General features: G+C 36.3%; 1 protein-coding gene across 1 annotated transcript in view; it reads right to left on the reverse strand.

Moving 5' to 3' along the window:
* LOC118558589 (CUB and sushi domain-containing protein 3-like) overlaps positions 1–23,303 on the reverse strand; it is a gene marked incomplete at its 3' end in the record, with an annotated part of 433,060 nt that overhangs the window by 290,518 nt on the left and 119,239 nt on the right. The window contains exon 2 of the mRNA XM_036129041.1: positions 16,957–17,179. Within this exon, the coding sequence (XP_035984934.1) occupies positions 16,957–17,179 (223 nt within the window). The remainder of the gene's footprint in view (positions 1–16,956; positions 17,180–23,303) is intronic.

Raw genomic sequence — 23,303 nt, forward strand, 5'->3', positions numbered from 1 at the left:
GAGTGGCAAAAGACAGGTAGACCCGGCTCTAAAAAGCTGCAGCAGCCCCAGGCTGATAGACACAAGGTGTCACCCCTGGGCATATGACCTACAAAGAGGTAGGTCTTTGGTTAAGCACAGGAGCAGCCGCACACAGGCCAAAGAGGCCCAGTGTGAGATGTAGGGCATCGAGACTCTGCCCAACCCAGCCACAGCGCCATCTCCCACCAAGCCTGGGACGACCCCTGTCTGCACCAACTCCTGGCAGCAAGATTGCCTAAAACAAAGCAGGAGGGACCCTCCCCTACACACTAGACAGGCCCAGCCTACCTGTCGGAACTTGGAAGGACCAAGGTAAGGAGGGCACGCTACCATCCCACCAGATGAGTTAGCCTATGGAAGGTAAAGAGGCAGAGATGCCCAGAGCCCATCATAGTCTCCAGCAGCGCAACACATCCCAGAGAACCATCGTCCTGACCCAGAACCCTTCACTACGGTGGTTGACTGTCGGTCTGCTGTGATGTGACATGTTCCTATAAATGTGGAGGTGTATGTCTAAAGTACATTATAACTGAGGTTGGGGTATTCAAGACCCCACTCCTCCCTGGCAGTACTCCCAAACCCAAAGCCCTAAGGGTCTTTAGTATATGAAATTGTGTTGCAGGCTGGAGCCTTCACCTACAGGGTGAGAAGCAGACATTCTCTACATGGAAGTTAAATCTGATAAAAAAATAAATAAATGAATGACATTTAAACTCTTTTTATTCTTCTGGCTAGTGTGTGGCATCTATTTATTTCCAAATACTATTTTATCATGTTACCAAGAAGGCCACGTGAGGATCCGACTGGGACGATATACTACACGCATGTTGATAATTCTTAATTTACTTTGAGCCAAAGTCATAGACAGTCGGACCAAAGTGCATCTGGATAGTCATCAGGTATGTGTCCTTTGCAGATTGAAAATGTGCTTGTAAGCTAGAAAGCCATTTGGAACATTCCTTTTCGTGGATGCTTTCTGTGAAAAAACTTTTTATCGCATAAGCTGAAGGTTGGCATTTTGAGTCATTACAAAAGTGTTGTAAACCTCTTATTCCAATTATTAAGGTTCATAATGGTATATAGAATAACATCCTACATACATATTAGAAGTGAGAATGTTGAATCTAGTTCCGTAAATGTTATGTAAGCCTTTGAGTGTAACTTTTTTTTTTTTTTTTTGAGGGGGGGGAAGTTTAAGGAAGCCATTACTGAATGAAGTTCAATGTTTATTTGTTTCATCTCAAATTTGGACTGAATAATAGATTGTATTTTGTAATATTGAAAGAATGCATCTTTATCAATATCACATGAATGTTCTAAAACATTCAAGAGTATGAAATATTTTCAATCAAATATGTCCCCTAAATTATGTATCCTTTCACAGTGCTGAAAGTTCTAGCGTGCAAAGTGTATTCATTGTCGCTCTTTGTCGTCCTGCTTTTTCTCCACAACGCACTAAAAAACAATTGCCTCAGAGCACACTTATGTGCAAAAGAGGAAAAAAAACAGTCAAACTCAAGCAGAGCAATAAAAGTAATAAGAAAGAGAAGAGTAAAGGAGGAGTGGCAAATAGATAGAATTTATTCAGAGAGATCCTCAATAATTTGATGTTACCATAACATCGGCAGGGGAGACAGTGAACATGTGGAGGAAAAAATATTTTAGTCTGATGAGACCATGAAAACTCTTATTGGCCTACATGAAAAACAATATAAATTGTGTAAACATCAATACACAATCCTGGGACAAAGAAAAAAACCTAAAAGTTGCAAAACATTTCAGTCTCAGTTAATTTACCAGCAGGGAATGCATAAACATGCAGCTCGGTCTATAACGGGATGGTTTAGATCAAAGTCTTAGAATACCCAGCCAGAGACCGGACCAAGATACGCATTAGAATATGTGGTAAGACTTGACAACTAATGTTCACAGATGCTCTCCATCCAATCTGGCTTATCTTAAGCTATTCTGTTAAGAAACATGGTGCAGAAATGTCAGTCTCTTGTTCAAAGCTGTTGGAGACATACCCCGAAAGACTTGCAGCAGTAATTGCAGCGAAATGTGCCTGTATAAAGTATTGACTCAGGGGGTCTTGAATTACAAATCTGCACCTTACTTTTGCAAAGCACTGTATAGCTGTTTTCTTTTTTCTGGAGTACGTTACGAATTACAGATGCAATAAAACAAAGAAAGGGATTAGTTGCTGTTGCCACATTGACAAACAGAGTCTTTCCTTTCTGTTTTTAGTTTGCTCACCTATGGTCACCTTTCCTACAAGCCCGCTAATCTCCAGTCAGTTCTCTTTGTCAGAAAACTCTTTTCGATTTATTGTAGGGACGTTTATCGGCAGGTAGAATGGGATAAGGTTATTTAAATGCCATGAAGGTATATAGAAAAATAAAGAGCTAAACAATTTTAGTCAAATTCTAAATTTAGCTTTGCTTTACAGCAGCCCTGAGGCATTCATTGCAATCTGGTGTACCTTTTAAACTGAAATGGTTTTAGTTTAAATGGTATATTGAATAATTTGTACGCTATGTACACACTGATGATTTTTAATTTCTAATATCTCTAATAGAGGAATACTACAAAGAAGGTACAAGCATTCCAATTAATTTAAGTTTTCATTTTGTTATTGTGATGATGTTATTCATCATCACATTTTCACCTAATGTAACAACTGTGTCTTGATTTTATTTGTTTGCCCTTTGTTGTTCACTTACAATGGCGATATTTAGCAGAACATGTGGAAAATTTTCCTTTTTACAATGACTCAGTTTACATATCTAGGAATTTATTGCCACAGATGTGCTCTTCCAGTAGAAAATCGAAAGCAGAGGGTGGATAGGAGCATGTGTCTAGCACAAGAGGCAGAACATGAAGCGAGGAGCATGATGTAGAAATTGCTGTGTTGTCTTTCTAGCATGACTAGAATGGCAGAAAAGCCATGATGACTGGTTTTGAGTTGATATTAATGTCCCTAGTCGAACAAATCCACATCAGCGACACTTGACAGGGAACCAACAAGGTCAGCAGAAACAAGCATGGAGGAATCAGCTCTTCCACGCGCACACTTAACTGTTGTCATACAACACTGTCTTTCTTTGAGGTCTTGCAAAAAGTTTATGACAACTTTAGCAAATAAATCTCCCCAGAGAACTCCAGAGGGAATATTGCAAACATTTACTTTGTCATATACTACCCCTGACGGACATAATGTGGACAGTTTCAACTCTGCAATTTCTGTGACAAACTTGATTTGGAGTGTCTTACACAAAATGGAACATTGCCAGATTCTGGTTATTATGGTTCATCGTGCACCTGTTATGTTTTGTTGTTTCCTTTGCTTTCTCCTAAAAATATCTGGATTTAAGCTCTCCCTTGGCTTTTTTGGCCATAGTTCCATTGTGGGCATTTTCAATCAATCCTGGATATTAGGTTTGAAACACTATTGTTTTACCATTTCCAGTCTAATACATACATGGCTGTCATTTTCTCGTACCTTTCCCATTTTCCCACTATTTTTAAAAAGGTAAAGTGAAATGGACAATGTATAAAATAAATAAATAAAAAAAATCAAATCACCCCTTGTTTTTCTTTTTTCATTCCTTGTTTTTGATGAGAACATCCAATTATCCAAACATACAGGGGCAGTACTTAATTTAAAATGTGTTTTTTTTTTTGTGAAAGATTATCCAGCTGCTTTTTACACATCTTCACCAGGGTGGTAATTAATTTTGTAGGTGCTCTGTTAATTGGACCACTTGCCCAGTGTCCCTGCATTGTTAATTTAAAGACATATTTTAAATATTTTACACAGTTTTCATATGTTTGCATTTGGGTGCCTCTTCAACACATGATGGAAAATGTAAATGTTTCATAGTTTTAAATCAATTGGCTGATATTTTTGAGAATTGCATTTGGGCTGGCATGAACACGTTTGTCCATGCCAGCCCTCTGATCAGCCTCTACGTTTTATAAAGTTTGCCTCACTGTCCTTCTTCAGTTCAATATAACACAATCATTTAGTGAATTATCTCTTTTTTTTAGGACAGATCCTACCATTTTCTCTTAACCAGCAAGACCCGGATCCAATTTATCCTCTCATATCAGAACTCCTTTGACTGCAAGCAAAATGAGATTAGTGTGTACAGAAGACGGTACCGAAAACTGTGACAATATACAAGATAACTGAAGAAAACAAAACGCTAACAAAACTAATTTACTCCCCATCTCTAACTTTGTTCTTTGTGAAAGGAATATAATTGTTATTGGGAAGGTCAACTGTACCACCTGCAGGTAAAGTAATGCCCTCCTCTTTCCAATTTAGACTCACCAAGCTGAAAACAAAATAACTATCATTACTTTGAGTATTCCGCTCTTCTCTCTTGTATTTTTCGTTAAGTGTTTTTCAAATAAAGTACGGTCTATCACAGAAATTTGCCATTAACTCTAACAGAGCAGAGAACACATTTTGAGATGTGCCTTGAAAACATGTGTGCCACTGGATAATGATGACCCACAACATCTGGCAGAATTTAGACAGAAATGGTCAGCAAGCCGACAAAATAATCTTCCGTGGTCATTACTTTCCCCAGATCCAAATTCTGTGAAAAACTTATAGAGTGAGCAGATGAGAAGTGAAGATGACGCTGGATTAAAATAAAAAAAAAAATACAAGAGGACGGTGCTGTGTATGTTGATTTAGATTTCATTGAATCAAGGCCTTATAACATTTGTAAACAAGGCTGGATGTTTCACTAAATTGCACATTAAACGACTTTGGGCTTCCCTTAATTATTCTGTAAAGACTTATGTTCTCTTTTGGGCTGATTTATTTAGTCTAAAGCATTAATTCTAACATATTTTTAGAATCATAACCTAGTTACACCAAGCTATTTAAGCTATTAAGCAACATTTTTTTAAGCTTGTACAATACTGAGATTAAATATTCAATCTGGTCCTTTTCTATTTCAATCCTGAAATTCTGGCATGAAAACGATGCGCTGTATTTCCAACACTTGATTTTGATCTATCCATGCATGGCAAAAATAAATCCCAGACTCTCTTGGCATGTAGACGTTCATTTCAGGCTGCTGGTATGATCTCAGGAGTCTTCTTGCTTTCCTGCTTACATTTTCTACTCAAACAGTTTTGTGTTGCTTGTTTATCAGGCTTTCACACTTAAGACACAGAGGCATCAGAAGGCATGCCTTTTTCAGTGGCAATGAGAGATGAGGGAGAATGTCTACACGCATAACAGGATATGAATAAACAAGGCAGCACAGAAATAATTAGCAAACCTGAACTTTTGGCAAAATTTAAGGTTAAAGAAAAGAACCATGCACATTTGCAATGGCTCTTCTTGCTCCTAAAAAAGAATTTTTTGCCTCCATGCACCATGACAGATTTTTTTTTTCGATAGACAAAAGGGTGGACTTATTTCACATCTTCCATGAAGGACAGATAATGCACTGTAAAAAGAAGTCTGTGAGTTTGAGAGTAATATTCCAAAGTTGAATTTAATTGCTTTATTTGCCCCTCGTGTGGGGGGTGGGGAATTTCAGTACAGCCCATCAAGAAAGACAAACATGGGTAGATATTTTTTTGTTCTACAAACTACAAATTGATGTATGCCAGACAAAGGACAGTTGTATGTACAACACAGCAGTTTTGAACATATTGTATTTGTAAATGTTTCTGTAAAGGCAAATCAGAAAATTAATATCTTTAAAAAACGTTTTGCTTTGAAATGCTTTAATATCACAATCTAAAAAAAAAACAAAAATAATTATCTTACACTGAACTACCAGCAATTTGCTTCATTTGTTAGTTTTGCAACTTAATTAAATTTATCCTCAAACCAAGACACAAATTCACAAAGGGAGCTGTTATAGCAAGCAGTACTGATGTGACTTTAAGGTTTTAGTTAACGTGTTAAACCTGTAAAACCTTATGTTGAGGAACAATCTAAGGTTTTTATGATACAACGTATAATACATTACACCAAAGATACACTGATAATCCTTTCACTAGCTTCCTTAAGGTCTGACCTTAGCTGGGTGGTTTGAAATTTTATTCTAAGGACTATAAGAAATACAAATCTATTAGTTAAATTGCTTTAGTTCAGCAGTTATGTGCAACAAATATCAAAACAATCTAAATCCAGCTTGAAACTACTATACCAGAGGTTTGATAGCTTCCATCCTTCCATCCAGGTGACAAAGCAATGTGGCAGGTGGGGAAAACAATTTGGCACATACCATTTTGAGAAAGCATTCACTGGTCTACGTTGAGTGACATCTCATTGTTAATCCACAGGGCTTTATAGAATGCCGTGCATCCCTTTGTGGCATTAACAGCTTCAACTATCCTGTTCACAAAGTTTACGAGAATGCTGGGAAATCTTTCTATATTATTCTTCCAGAGGAGAATCTGCGAGACCAGACACGGATGTTGGACAAGGCCTGACTTGTCGGGACTTTGTCGGGATTTTGATGCAATCAACTGGTTTCCTTATATAGGACATTTTTGACCAATCTGTATAATCTGACCCAATCTGTATAATATGATTGAACTTGATTTTGTAAAGTGCCTTGAGATGACATGTTTCATGATTTGGCGCTATATAAATAAAATTTAATTGAATTGAAAATTGAATTGACTTAAACTTTCTGTTCTAATTCATCTCAAAGGTGTTCTATCATGGTCAGGTCAGAACTCAGTGCAACTGAGTGACGTTGCTTCACACCAAAATCTACTCATCCATGTCTTTATGGAGCTTACTTGTTCAGCCATCTTTGAACTGCAAGGGACCATTCATGAACTCTCCCCACAAAGTTGGAAGCATGGAATTGTCTAAATTGGTTATTTTTAAAAACATAATTCCTTTCCCTAGATCTATAAGCCCAACTCTTGACACTGTACACTCTGTACACTGCCAAACCCAGAGTATTCCTTTAATTGTCAGTGTCTCCAATACTATACGCTCTTATTTGTTTCTTTGTTTCAATAGAGCTGAGTCAAATAATCAAGGTCATCATCAGGACTCTGGAAAACCTGACTGCAAAACGTAACTCATAAAGCTCTCTTTGCATTGTTCTTACCCTAATCTGATGGCCATATGTTTGTAGGTGTATATGACCAGACTGCACAAATTTGCTAACCTCTTTGCACTCTTCATCATAGCCTCCACTGACCATGCCTTTGTGATTTTATGTAGCTGAATTGGTGTTATTATTAAACTTATTTCTTACATTGAGCCAGCCAGCTGCCTGCAATTGGGTTCTCCATTTCCACAAAACATTGCCAACACACACAAACCTAAGCATTTTCTTTGGGAGAAAATACTTTACTGTCACTTAAAGCGATGTGATAACTAACTCGAGTATGTCAAGATTGGTTACCTCACTACCTCCACCACCACACTCCGCACAGGCAACCCCAAAGCTGTGTGCTCAGTCCTGCCCTCTCCTTCCTCTTTAACCATGACTGCTCACTAGAATCAGTACATTAAAATGATGTATTATCTTCATTAAGGTATGATATGTTTGGGAGCATGAGAGGGTTTCAGTTGTAATAGAAGGAAATAAGAATCTAAAGTATTTTAATGCTGTTTTGTCATTTGCCTAATTTCATATTTTGTGCTGAAAATTATTTTCCCTTGTGTGCAATCTTTCAATTGACCCACTCTGTCCTAATTATTGCTTCCTCTGTTTTGTCATCCTCCAGGCTGCACGTTGTCATGTCTCTTCTTGCTCTATTTGTACGGTTTACTTAGCCTATCTTCATCCTGCCTGTGCAGCCTTGATCTGTAGCAGTTTGACAACCAACTCAGTTGTGTCTTTTGATTTACTTCGGTCCATCACTTTGGGATTTTAGATCAGCTGCATTTGAACTTGCAGAAATTTTTGTTTCTCTTTGTAGGTCCTATTTAAGGTTGTTTTTTTTTTTCTTCACGCCTTCTCCTCTCTGTATGTGGGTTCCTTTTACACGTCTTGACACAGTAGCACATATACACCGATTCCATTTTTTCCAAATCCATTCCATTTAAACCATGACTTTAACTTTCAATTATGCTTTTATCTAATATTTTCCTGCTTTCATCCTCATTTCTTTTTTAACTCTCCATCCTCCTACTTAAAGTGTAACTCACCCCCGTACCAGTGCTTTACTTCGCCCAATTTCATACTTGAAAAATGTGCTATTGTTTAACCCTATTGTTTAAACCACACTCACGGTTTTAGACACAAAAGCAGGAGTTAAACAAATAAGAAGTAAACTGTCAAAATAATCACCAGGATATGTAGACAGCAATGTCAACAGTTTATTAGCGAAAAAAAAAAGTTAATTTGGGGTGAGTTACCCTTTAATGTTAACACTCCATCATTGTGAATTGCTTGTTCGGTTATCTCAACACGAAGGATTCACAATCCATTCTGATTATTTATTTTAACCAACAGAGGAATATATAATAAGGGAATAAGTACAAGATGTTTACCACCTAAAAATACTTTGCAGCTTAAGTTGATTAAAATGTAAGTAAAGTCCTACTTCTACTCATAATGTGCTCATAAATGACCTTTAAAAATAAACTGAATATCATACTTTTCCTAATATATATATATATATATATATATATATATATATATATATGTATGTATATAAATCCATCCACGTACTTTGACATGGTGACAAGCACAACACACAGTCATAATCTCTACCCTGTCCTTATAGGACCTTTGGCAGCTAGTTTTATGGAGCACAGTCAGACAAACTTTACTCCTAAACTGGTCCCTGATGGGTATTTGTCTTTTAAGAGACAGAAATTGCTGTAAAAAAGGGTTTAAACTGGTATTTTAACACATGAGAGACTATATTGGCCCAGACTGAGTATGCATTAAGACTGAACTAAATCCATGGTAGTGCGTGATGTGATTTAAATACATCTCATGATCTATAACCAAAACTCAGACTGGGGAAGGTCATTAAAAATATTGGGGAGTGATGGTCCAGTGGTTAGAGCAGGGAATTTACAACCTTGGAAGGCTGCAAGTTACCAGGTTGAATCCCACAGACTGCCGCTCTGGGTCCCTGAGCACGACCGTCAGCCCCAGATTGTTCCCGGGAGCCCATAAAGTGGCAGTCCACTGCTCCCTAAGGGATGGGTTAAATGTAAAGATCAAATTTCATTAGAATGTAAAAAGTTGCAATGAGAAAAAAAGAATAGTATTATTATTATTATTATTATTAAATAAACACTTATTAAATAAATACTATAGTGTGTGGAATTTGTTGATTCCTAAAACATATTCCTATAATAAACTAACAAATTAAACTAATCAAACATATAATTGGCAATGGTCAAGTATATTTTTTAGATACAAACATATAGAAAAAGACAATGCATTTTATGACATATCGAAAATCTGTATGATGAATCAACATCGCAAATTTCTGATATTCATTAGACAAATGAAAAAAATCTGAAGTGACCTTTCTGATTGGCTAGTTTGGAGTTCTCTCTCTGGAGGCACAGTGTGCCAAACACTTTGAGGTTACATTGAGATAAAGTTATGGTGGGTGCGTGAAAGTTATTAGTGAGGATTGTGACATTGTTTCCTTTCTTATATTGTAGCCTAAAAATCTTTTTTAATCCCATTTAACACAGAAAACATTAAAGAAAATTTAAGAAAAACTGTACAACTAAAATTTGGTCAAAAGGCTTGTGAAGATTTATAGTCAAGTTTTTGTTGTTTGATGACTTAAAAACTCTACACACTCATAAATTATAAACAAAACTAAGTCCGTTCCTCAGGTCTGCTAATTGGACTGACATAATTGTGAAAAAGGGACAAGGTATTTTGTAATAGTGGGTGAGATGTACCCAAAACTCGCTGTACATACTGAAAATGACTGTATGTACAGTCATTTTCAGTAAATTAGTGTTTGCAATCCGATAAGGCTTGTTTGTCAAATTAAAAGTAAGTTTTGAAAATGAAATTTTAAGCAAGTAATAAACTTTTCATTCAATCTAAAAATCTAAAACACGAGGCCTTTTTGTTTAGGTAGGCTTTTAACACTTAAAAATGTGGTGGTACTTTTTGTTTTATCAAAGTTTGTTTAAATATTATATATATATATATATATATATATATATATATATATATATATATATATATATATATATATATATATATATATATATATATATATATATATTGATTTTGTTAAGCACTTTGGTCACCAATAGTGTGGATTTGGGAAGGGCTACACAAATAAATAATTTACTGATTGATTGATTGATGAAGCTCACATTTCTGTACATATTTTTGCTTGATGGTCATATGTAATATTCTAATTCTAAATATCATGTTTTCCATAAGCTGTAAGCACAAAATCTTATTATCTCATAATTAACAGAAATAAAGTCCTGGCAACATCAATCTGAGTGCATAGTTAATCAATATAATGCTTTTCATTTAGTAAATTGAGTTACTGAAATAAGTGAACGTTTTAATATCATTCCAATTTATTAGAATTGGGGTATCGGGGTGCAACCTGAACACATCACAGAAAGATCCTTAGAGAGAGATTGGTATGTGTGTGAGATGTGCTTGTGTATTTTGTGGTCCTGGACAATCGTGTAAATGGGTGTTATCCATGTTAATCACAGTCCCCATAATTACAATTTTCCTGTTAATGGCTCTGACCTTTAAATTATCATTTAGCCCTGTGGCCATGTTCATGTTTATCTTTGTATGTGTGTGTGTGTGTGTGTGTGTGTGTGTGTGTGTGTGTGTGTGTGTGTGTGTGTGTGTGTGTGTATGCGCTCACATGTGAAGGAAAAGAAGAGGGAGATGGAAAGTGGTGAAACAGAGAAAGGCAGAGAAAATGAGACAGCAGAGGTAATTTGGCTTAACTAGTGGGGCGATTGTAGCCATGTGGGCCATAAATCTTCCTTACCGACAGGCACGCACACACACAGACAACACACATGTGAACCCACTCCCTCATATCATTTCCTATTATCTCAAATAAGCAGGAAATTCTAATCAACCAATAAAAGCACAGGCAGCATCTTCCATTTAGTCCCCTCGCTTCTGTCCTCTTCGATGTCACCTGTGGAAACAGTAATCACATGAAAAATGCCCATATCTCACTCTGACTCTGTTGTAGTCTATTCTACTCTATTTATTTATTTTTTCTTTAATTGGCTCTGTATGAGTATCTGAGCCCTAAAAGCCAAAGGATTGTCCAAGAAAAGGTTGATTAGTGCAGCTGGCTGGTTAAAAATTATGATTGCTGAACCAAGTGAACATAGTCCAATCTCTATGATGAGAGAATTGCTTTTCAGCAAAAAAACAAAACAAATATCAGAATGACTCCCTTTATGTCTTTAGCCAAAATAGCAAGAAGGAAATTGCACATGTAACCCTCTAGCTGTTCTTGATGAAGTATTTTTTTTTTAATCAAGTCTGAGCTGAGAATGAGAAAAGAAGCTCGTACTCATTTGATGAAATGCAACTTAGGCATCTATTATATTATATTATATTATATTATATTATATTATATTATATTATATATATATATAGTGTTATATATATTATTAGCCCTTTAAAATCCAGAATCTTCCTGTATTTGATGACTGAAGTGCAAGTCCAATTTAAAATCAGTGACAGTTGGGTTTTGCCTAATTTTCCAAAGATGTCTTAAATACAGCATCATCTTCCATAATTTATTTAAAAATACAAAAGGGATTTTCTTCAGGAAACAGCCAATGTTGGGTGACAATAATGTGATTAAAAAAAAACTGCTTCTATGGAACCTTTTTTGAATATTGTTTTGTTGGACAAACTCGAGTGTGGGAGGCTATAAACAACTGACTAGATAAACACATCTGTAGTTATTGTTTTTTTTTTTTAGCAGACCCTTCCATTGCTAAAGTGGCATATGTATCAACTCCTTCAGCCCCTTAGACATTTTAAAGAAGTGCAAAGCAAGTTTATTTGCAAATCACCATTTAAACACAGAGCAATTCAAATTGGTTTGAATAAAATAGTGTGCAGTTTAAGCCCATATCCATGCATTTAGCCGATATATTCCAGGTATAAGCATACACAATCCTATTGAGACCGTGTTTTACGTTATGTTAGAAATACCACTTCTATTTTCCAGCTTGAAATGTGGTAATCTTACATCTCATGGTGCAACCTCTGCAATAGACTTGGAGCCAGTATGGAGAACATGTTGCCTTTTGCTCCATGACTAATGGTTTTGAGTCCAGCCCACCATGATGGGAAATGAACTAAATTCAGGAGCGAGGAAATATATTTTATTGATTTTTTTAAATTGTTACAGCAGCTGAAAACAGTAGCTGCTTCTCCAGAGCCATGCGATCGTCAGTGAAAAATTGCTTTTAAAGCACTTTATCTGCTCAATCCCAACCCAGCATTTGACCTCTGTCAGTTTGCATACACAGTGAAAATGTCCAGAAACAACAGCTTCTAATCACCTCCTCATACGGCTGAACTGTTTATTGGAAATTGTTCAGGGATCTCTATGTTTTAGTTTTCTATATAAAGAGATAGCTTCATCATAAAACAGTTGACTCCCTTTGTATGTAAATTTTTCTATCAACAAACAAATCATTTCATACTCAAGTACTTAACAATTGCATATCAGTTTATGTTTCCTCAGTTAAAGGAACAATGTGTCACTAATTTCGCTTTTAATTTGCAAAAATAAAGTATTGGTTTTATAAATATGTATTCTGGCATTCAACATTCAAAGTAGCACAGTTATTGAGATGGGCAAAAATGAAGATACAATAGGTGGAACTTAATCTCCACCTATCATTACAGTTTACAAACAAGCCAACTTTAGCTCTGGGGAAATGTTAGCTGCTACGATAAATGAGAAAAAGAAGAAATTACCATCATTCATTGCTTGAGAAATTTAACTTAAATTCAATTCTTAAATTTTTTCACCGTATGACATCAATTTTGTTGGGGAAATATTGTACTGAATGCTATGTGGTTCCTAGCATAGATGCTACTTTCATACTGAACAAATACAGCACAATTGAAAACGTTCCTCCACCGTTGAGTCATATGCTGCAGCATTTCATAGTGGAGGGGGAAAAAATGCAGAAGAGATTGCTAGTTTTAAAGCCAAAGCCTAAAATTGCACGTAAGAGACTAATATTTGCAGAAAACCTTTTAGTGTAAAAATTGGTCAACAAAATTTTGAGAGCTTGACCTTTAATTCAAAATGTACATACACAGAAAAAAAAAGTATTTTGGAAATTGGATGCTGATGCTTTACTGTAAGTGCCATACATCTTAAAGAGGTAGCACTGTTGTGTGAAGTGTTTCCTGGAGGGCACCGTCATCACCTGCTACAGAGACATATCTGCCCGCGAGAAAGGAATCATACAGAGGGTGATTCATTTAGCTGAACACATTACCAAGATAGCTGTCCCAAACCTTTTAAGACATCTACACACGGAGAGAGTGAGACTGAGATCTTTCCATGTCATCTGTGACACTTCACGCCTCAACAATACAGTGTTAAAGGCAGCCTAGGTCAGGCAGTCAGCTCGGCTGTCTGGTGAAGGAGCTTCTATTATCGGTGTTTTCCTAACACTCAGGTTGCATTTTAATAAAAGCTCTTACATGCACAGAGACAGGCTTGTGGTGGTTTATTTTTGGTGCTGTCATTTTAACATAGAAGGCTGATTCTCTTATAGTATTTAATGTACATTGACAGTTGCATTTTATTTTTATATGAAGATGAAAAAGTGACAAGACAAGCACATAAAACGAAATAGATATGTAGTTGTCAATATTTCTGTATAGAAATCTATATTTGGAGTTTTGGTATGCAAAGCTACCTTTAATCTTACCCCCTTTAGAAAATCCAATGCAGCCAGTTTCATTTAAAAGTAACCTGTTAAATGAAAATAATAAAAAATCATAGAAAATCATAATGATAATAGAAAATCAATAAATTAATTTTATTGGAAATACTGCAGCTCTGTGAAAATGTCAGACGTCTTTTAGAGAAGATTAGTTAACATACAGCATCATAAACACCAAAGAAGACATCTTTCAGGTTAAAGTTAAAGTTCTGGCAGGCCAAGCTTTTGTGAATGTACCAACTGTGAATGTACCAGTACATGACTCTTCAGCCAAAGTGACAGGCCGAGCAAAGAGCATTAATCAGAGAAGCAGCAAAGCGGTCAAAGGACTTGACATTTGGGTGCAGGTTCACCATCCTTGCATACCGCAACCCTTAACATACAACCAAAGGCAAACTGGATCAATCAAAACACACTGATGTGTTGGAATGGTAAAAAAAAAATCAAAGCTCAGACCTAGAATTCATCTGAAAATGTGCAACAGAGCTGGAAAAAATGGACTTGCAGGTCTTACTGCAGCAAATGATGCTTGAACAAGGTATTTAGAGGGGCTGACCACAAATGCATACCAAGCCTTTAATATTTGTAAATAAAATGTTAAAACTCTGTGCTCTTTAATCCTTTCACTTTCCGATATGCACTATTTCGTGCACTACTAGAATCCAGATAAAATACAAAGAAATGCATGGCTGTAATGTAACGAGATGTGATGAGAATTCAATGGGTACCAGTACTGTTACATCATGATGCAAAGTAATTATTAAAGTTACACTGAAATTTGACGTTAAAATGTATGACATGTTACTATAGAATCATCACCTTTTTTTTTGTTTACCCAGAGCTCAGTCTGTTCTTCAACTGGAGCATTCTGCAGCCAAACACCAAAAACAGATATGTGTAGAGGTAGCAGGTTTCGTGAGTAAAAAGAACAAGGAGAAGCCTGTCTTGTTTTGAGCCTACTTTGCTTTCAGGTTGGATACACTTGATTCCAGGATTTAGTTCCACGTGGAATTTCACATCCACATAATCCTAAATGGAATTAAGAGTCTAACTCGCAGTCGGTTGATCATTTCTCTAGCTTACATGTTTAATGACTTCTTAGCAAGTCAGAGAAGAGTTCTTTTTTTTCCCCAAGTATCAAACAAAAAAGCTAATCAGTATAAAGTTGTGTCATGTTTTGACAGGATACAGTTGTTGCGTTTGTCCCAATAGCAAACATCCTAATTTAGTACTATTTCATTACCACTGGGATGAAGTAGAAGTACAATTTAAACAGATACCACTGCTTGGCAAAGCCTTACCGTTATATAACAGGAAATTATGTATCAGCCATCAGCAGCTCTTGTGACAAATAATTGAAAACTCTAATCGCAATGATCACTTCTTTGGGCGGAAAACTGCTAGTAGAAGTAGATGATGAAGAGTATGAAATAATTTAAAAAGGGCTATTTTTTAGTCCGCCCCATTCAGTGTTTCATAAGTAAAAATCCAACGATTTTATAATAAAATATAGTTGGATTAGTAACCGGATAAGAGTTCAGTTGCAGGGTAAAATGAGTCAAAAAGGGAAAGCTGTTAGTGTCAGAGATCTGGGTGTGCTTTTTGTTTGTTTTGGGATTTCTCTCCTTTGGAGCTGCAGGGCTTCCCTGAAGGGCGAGGCTGAGCAGTGTGGCTCTGTACACCTGCTCCTCAGCCATCAGCTGGAGCCTAAGAGAGCTGGCTTCCAGCTATTTGACCGCTGAGTGTTGCCACTAGTAATTCCTCAGTGTTTTTTGTTTTTTTTTCTGTGCTTCCTAGCTTATGTTAACCCTGCTCTCGATACCTGCTCTGAGGTTACCTCCAGAGTTTATGCCTGGATCTGTTCCTCTGTGATGCTTGCTGGCAAACCTAATTGTATCATATCCGCTCTAACAGTTTCCTCCACGACCGGTATCTGGAAGCTCTTCGCTCTCCTGGAACCTCCAGCCTACCTCTCCGCCTGCTCAACCATCTACTTCATATTGGAACGCAGTTCACCACACGGACCTACACCCCCAGACACGGTTCACTGCCCTTGACACCAAGTCATTGCTATATCACCAGTAAGATCAGTTCCTACTACTCTTCTCGCAAGATTCACCATTTATTCCCTGAGCTCATCTCGTGCCTTTTCCTCACGGTGATCCACCTTTCAGAATTGTTGGACACTTCCTACACAAGTCGTCTACACATTGTTTGCAACTCGACGAACTTGTTAAATTTGCATAGTTGTTTCTTGCGAGTGTTTTTCCTGTGGGGCGGAAACTTGCCATGAATCAAGACAGTTAGGCTGTATTATTGGGCAAATAAATAAAGCCATACAGGAAGTTGAGGGTTGTTGCATATCAGGCAGGATTTTATTTCTGGTTATATCAGAGGGAGATCAGTAAAATGATTTTATGGCTAAGTGTGACACTGATTTAGCCAAAGCAAAATGTGCCACCAAAGAACCACACCCTGTTTTTGAGGATCATTTGTTTTCCTCTGAAGGCACAGCCTGGGAAAAATAGAACAGCAGATCATATATATATATATATATATTTCTGTTTACTGTAAACAACCATGTTGCTGTAAGCAACCTGCACTTTACTTGTTTAGAACAGTTTTTGTCATTAAAACAACTTCTTGTAAATTTCAAATGGAAAATATAATTTATTGTTATGTGCATGATGTTAGGACATATGTGACTGCTGACATTGTCTAGCCTTTGTGGTTAAAAACAACTGCGTCCAAAAGAAAAAAATAGATTTTTTTCTAGGTTCTAAAATTCCTACAGTTTTACAGTTTTTGTGTTTGGGGTACTTTTGGTACTGCTAATGCAATTGCTAGCAGTCAATCAACTACTACCGTAGGAGTGTTACCCCTGAGTTTTAGCCCTGATTAAGGTCACCTACAACACAGCGAGATCATGCAAAATAATCTAAAACTGTTAAAGTGTCTTCAGATTTCAAAACTGTTCGAACTCTAAGCAAATAAGCTGAAAGCGCTGGTCTTACCTTGTTCTGAAGTTAGCAGGGTGGGGATGTCCATCATACAAGGACAGGAAGTCATACTCTTCCTCTATGGCAAATGACAAGAAGATGAGCTGGATTCTACTTCCTTCTTCCCCAACAATGACCCAGGTGCAGTTTGCACCATTGGGGTAGCCATAAGGAAAACCAGGCGATTCTATACTGCCATTTCGGCCTTTCAGTGTACCCCCACAGGTGTAGATGAAACCTGTGAATAAAAAAGACAACACATATTAAAGGTATATATTAAAGTATTAAAGAGTTTTAATAACTTACACATTTTCAGCTGGTGGTGAGTTGTGTGTGAAATGTTGGTTCTAAGTTCATCCAAGTACTTAAAATTGGTGCTTGAAACCAATAACCTAGAATGACTTTGGTTAACATTACACTATTATCTCATGAAGGGATTGCTTCCTTTCTTACTTAATGTCTGTGAGTAATAAAGTTGGAACATCCTGTTTGGTGTCTCAACTTCTTAGGATGCAAGAGAGGAATTGCAGAATTTTCAGTGGCATTTGTACTGAGCAATGTGAAATGGATTCAGCAAATGAGTATTCTGTCAACAATAGCATCACATCACATATTTTCAGAGCAATTTATAATCAGCAAATTTTAAACAACACCTCAGCAAACCCAGATTAGACTAACAAAAGCAACAGTCCTTAGTTTTTGACTTCATTTTTGAAGCAAAGGAGCAGATTATCTGATACTTTTCCAATTTCCCATAGCAGACAGCTGTCCTACAGTGCAATGCCAGTTTGAATAACAATATCTATCTATCTATCTATCTATCTATCTATCTATCTATCTATCTATCTATCTATCTATCTATCTCTCTCTCTCTCTATATATATATATATATATATATATATATATATATATATATATATACTGTTGCTACTTGGAATTTATATCCATTTATATTTTACCAAACAAAATATGTAGGTAAATTGGACACAGAGATGTAAATTTGAAACTATCGCTGATCATAATTTTAAAGCGATAACTTTCTAACATCCTGTTGTAGCTAACTTAACTGACGTGCTAGTGACAGCTTTAACATACAAATGAGCAAAAGTGTAGATTTAGTTTTAGTTGTGGTATTTTTTACACATCTTTTTTTTTAAATAAACTGAGCCATAGCATTTCCAGTTATGGAAACATACAGCATCATTTGCTTAGTTGTACTCGTCACCATTAGCAAAAAAAAACAAAAAAAAAAAAACACCCCCACCATAACAGTTGCTAATTAGGTCTTTTGAAATGTAAAAAAAAAAAAAAACATTTTTGTACTTAATGTGTCACCAAGGAAGAATTCTAGATTACATTCACTGACTGAAGTGAAAGCTAATCTAAAAAAACTGGTTTATTACAGGTTTATTATAATACTGGTTTATTAAATTATACTTTTCTAAATGCCTGTAGCAGCTTACTGTGCTGCAGTGACAGCTCTAGCATGAACAAGTGGAGATTCAGTTTTAGCTCTTAATTAATTTATCTTTTAATCCTCCTTTAAATCAGATGTACATCTGACTGCACATTTTATTTGCAACTCTGTTCATGTAAAAAAAAAAAAAACATTCTATTGCCACTGTTCGAAAGTACAACCTCATGCCATATAACGAATTTGGCAACTAAACTAGAAAAATGGCTTTCTGCACTTTGTTTCAGCAAATAAAAGTGTTTGAACTAACTGACTACCTCTGAAGCCATGGGCAATTATCATTTTAATTTCATGCTTTTAACTTCCTGTGGCAGGAGTGTTAAAGCGTGCATGTACAAAAATTTAAGGGAGACAGACAGTCTGTGCATCTTTTCGCGCCTCTTGTCTTCACAAGCATTGAATTTGAGCCATGGAAATACCCGTGGCTGAAGTCCTACAATTTGTTCTGCCTTAGTGCAGCTCCGCACGGCACATCCAGTGTGTGTTGAAGCTGCTTATTGATTGGCCATAATGCTCCTATTGCGCATCCCCTTTAAATAACAAGATTCGGTTTTAAGAGTCATTGTCCATATCTCCCCTATTCTATGACAGAACTGCTTTTCACAAGCCTTTTGATTGACTCTTGCAAGAAAATACAATACTCTATGCTTGGTTATACTTGAAACCTTACAAGGGTTGCTAATTTAGCTTAAAATGGCTAAAAGGTTTTTCTACTCCTCGCTGAACATTTCTTCAAACAAAAGTTCTTTGTGAGTAATTGGAAGTAGATCTATGGCCGTAGCGCTTCCATCAAAATGGGTCATTGAACACTACTCGCCATGGCAATTCAAAATATATATCCAAAGTAAAAGTAATACAGGCACAGTGATTGCATGAATGTCCACATCTGTATATCTTCAAATAGTGTCTCTACATTTTTCATATAGTGACATTGATACATGAAGTAGAGAGCCTCCGCATGAATAACAATAAGTGGGTCAGTTATTCTTGAGTATGAAACATATTAATGGAACACATTTAGAAAAGTTACATCCAAGACACACATTTTCCTGAGCTTCTTAAAGTTTAGCTCCACATATCTGAAAGTAGAGATGATGCCAGCAACAAAATCTTTCCAGGGGCAGGATTTGTTTTAGTGCAGCACCAACACAAGCTGGTAGTCTCGTTCAGCATAGGATTCCAAAGCCCCATTCCTAGAGCAAGCTGGAAGCTATCCCCACTGAGCCACTTAGCTTTTCCAGGTGTTAGTAAAAGTGAAATCAATAACTAAGCTGAGAAAAGTGTAGGATTCGCCCTGTGCACCTACAGCAAGCTTGACTATTTCATTGTTATTCGTAACCAAGTAGCCTACTGATAATAAAATATGTAATGACAAGAATGATGACATAATGTGGGGTGGGGGGAGCAAAAGACACTTAAAGGTTTCTACAAAGAGGAGGAATAAATTCCTCTAGACCTTAATGAGCACCAGGCTCTTCGTTATGGCTCTTGGCATGTGGTAGCAGGCAGGGGAGGAGAGTGAAACAGCTGCTAAATTCAAAATAATTCGACATCCCACGATGTCCGTAGTATTACAGATGCAATTCATCAAGCCCTTTTTAATCATAAAAAAATCAGTATATTAACTCATTATAGAAAATTATCTGATGCAATCAATACCAATTGTACCCTGTGCATAAAATAATTTAAAAGATCTGGTTTCTATTGCCGTATTTAAAAGATGGATCTAGTGGATAGAATCATCAGTTTGCACGTCCCTATGGAATCTGGATGTACTGACAGTGGAAGGCTGCTGATAAGGATGAGTTGTCCCGGACCCACGGGGAGAACTGGATCCTCCAACCATTAAGTCATGGTCAGCAATTGTATTGTTTTATATATAATATAATATAATATAATATAATATAATATAATATAATATAATATAATATAATATAATATAATATAATATAATATAATATAATATAATATAATATAATATAAAAGAAGAAATATTGCCTTAATATTTATATTGTTAAAAATGTCATTCATTTGTTCCCTGTTTTTGCAATAGTGGGAAAGAACCCTATCATCCCAAACAAAAATGGGTTGGCCACTGACATAACTTCTGATTTTGAGTTTGTTAAGCCAATCCAGAGCAATATAAGATGGTTAAGTGTGGTACAGGCAGAAACAGTAAAAATTGTCACCCCTACCTGTTCCTACTCTGGGTCAGGGAGCTACTCCATCACTTAGTCATGAAAAGCCAAAAGTTACACAATTCAATTATTTAAAAAGTCCCCAAATATGTATACACATGAAAATGTTAAAGAAACTAGAAATATTTGTGTCAAATAAGTTAATCTATCTTTATCTCAAATAAATGAAAAATAATAATATATTTTGTATTAAAATATGATAGATAGATAGATAGATAGATAGATAGATAGATAGATAGATAGATAGATAGATAGATAGATAGATAGATAGATAGATAGATAGATAGATAGATAGATAGATAGATAGATAGATAGATAGATAGATAGATAGATAGATAGATAGATAGATAGATAGATAGATAGATAGCATTTTATAATACAAGCTTTGGGTTTTAAAAAAAATAAAAACCTGTCATTTTGGTATGCACATCCATTCAGTCTTCCTGAATTAATACTTTGTAGAAAAACCCTTTTAAAATTACAGTTACAAGTAGGCATTTTTGGGGCATGCCTAGAACAGATGCCACTAGATACCTTTTCACATTTAGAGACAGAAATGTTGCTTATTTTTAGCCAAATAGCCCAAGCGTGTCCAAATTGATGGAGAGCATATATAGAGCAATTTTTCAGTTTTGCACGAAACTGTCAACAATGGGATTGCAAAACTTATTGTTATCCAGTCCACATATTATTTCTCATGAGCTGTGGACTGTGCTTTAAACTTCTTTATAACTTTATCTCTAACCTGTCTGCTGTGTTTTCGTTCATTTTTATGATACGGTGTGTCCACTAATGCTCTCTAAAACAAGTTTTGAAAGGTTAAATGGTAAATAGCCTGTACTTGTACAGCGCTTTATCAAATCTGACGACCTCAAAGCGATTCACACAACACTCAGTCATTCAGCCATTGTCATACTGACGGTTGTGAGCTGCATTGTAGCCACAGCTGCCCATGGGAAGACTGACAGAAATGAGGCTGCCAGACAATCGGCGCCCCCTGGCCCTCATGACCATGGAGAGGAGGCAAAGTAGGTGTGACTTTCTCGAGGACACGACAGACAGACAGTCGGAAACAGGGGTTTTAACCCAGCAACCCTGCAGTTAATGGTCAAGCTCCTAACTCCTAGCTCCTGTGCCACTGTCACATATAAGGGGCTATCTATATCTATATAACTATAACTATAGCTATATAACTATAGCTATATCTATCTATCTATCTATCTATCTATCTATATATATATTATATATATATATATATATATATATATATATATATATATATATATATATTTATATTTCCTTCTAGTCGAGACCCGATCTCGACTAGAAGGAAGACATTGAACGGATGGACAATTTACAGATTTTCATTAGTGAAAAAAATGTTAAAATCAAGTACATTTGTTGTTCCACCTTTCCAATTATGCACTAGCTTGTCGTATGAAATCCGAACAAATCGCACTGAAGTTTCTAGTTGCAACGTGTTAAAGCGTGAAAAGCTTTAAGGAGTATCCTCCTGTTGTGAAGCACTGCAAACTAAAAGTGAAGCTAATTTCGATGCTCTTGTACTTCTAAATCACTTGGGGTTTTCATAGCGAATTAAGTGCTTACGTTTTAAACTGATTTCCTTTAAACTAGGGTGATTATTTCATTCCTTTCATGTGATTGATCCTTTATGTATCAACACACACCACAGCTGCTAAATGAAAACCATTCGGTATCCATGAAGGAAGTTTGTCCAGAAAGTTTTTTTTTTTTTTTTGTATACGACACTGTGGCGATGTGTGATGAATAAACTCTACCGTTTTTACACAGCACTGGGGAGACAGAAAGCAGTAAGCTAGAAGGGATTTAGTGTGTTTGTGTTCAAGGACACCACAGCACACAGCTACAAAGTGCAACATCTTTTTAATTCATTTTCTAGAGAAGACAAATTCTGTGTATGTTGTTGCGAGCCACAAGTGAATTTAATTCAATATATTGACCACAAACTATAAACCAGAAACTGAATAAAGAAAAAAAAAAACATTTGAAAAGAATGATGTGCGATGCTGCAACTGGATGCATTTGTGTGCCATTCTACCTTTAAATGCTTTTGTTTAATTGTTACTTGCTCTTAGTGTATGCTTTAAGCCCCTGAATTTCTAAACCCTAATTGATCTCCGCTGAGTGCAAAGCTCAAATCAGGATGATCATCCCCTTGCCTTTCATGTTTATGAGGCTCATTATTTACCATGGCAGCCAGGGCCACGGGGACAGCGGGGTGATCGCTCTGGATGCTTTTCAAACCAATTATCCAAGACAGAAACTGAAAACGAAAAACCTGTGCATGCTAACATCCATATATATGTAAGTATGCCTATGTCCAACTCTTCTTTAGCTATACCATTCCAAGACAATCAGTAGCAAATAATGACCAAAAGAAGCCTGGGCTGCGGTTAAAGGCTGATATCGCCATTCCTTCACAATCAATCTGTGATAAGATATAAAGAGCCTGGGGAGACATTTTGTGTAAGCACAGGAGTACCTAAAAAAAACTACCATGCTACTAGCTATGCTATCTGCTCATTTCTATGAAGTGTTTTGTGAAATTATTCATACCCCTTAAATGTATCCACAAGGAGAAGCATTCATGGTTTCTATTTATTTTTTTTACAAGTGAAAACTTGAAAAGTGAGGTATACATTGGTATT

Source organism: Fundulus heteroclitus, unplaced genomic scaffold (genome assembly GCF_011125445.2).
Source record: "Fundulus heteroclitus isolate FHET01 unplaced genomic scaffold, MU-UCD_Fhet_4.1 scaffold_131, whole genome shotgun sequence".
NCBI classification, from domain to species: Eukaryota; Metazoa; Chordata; class Actinopteri; order Cyprinodontiformes; family Fundulidae; genus Fundulus; species Fundulus heteroclitus.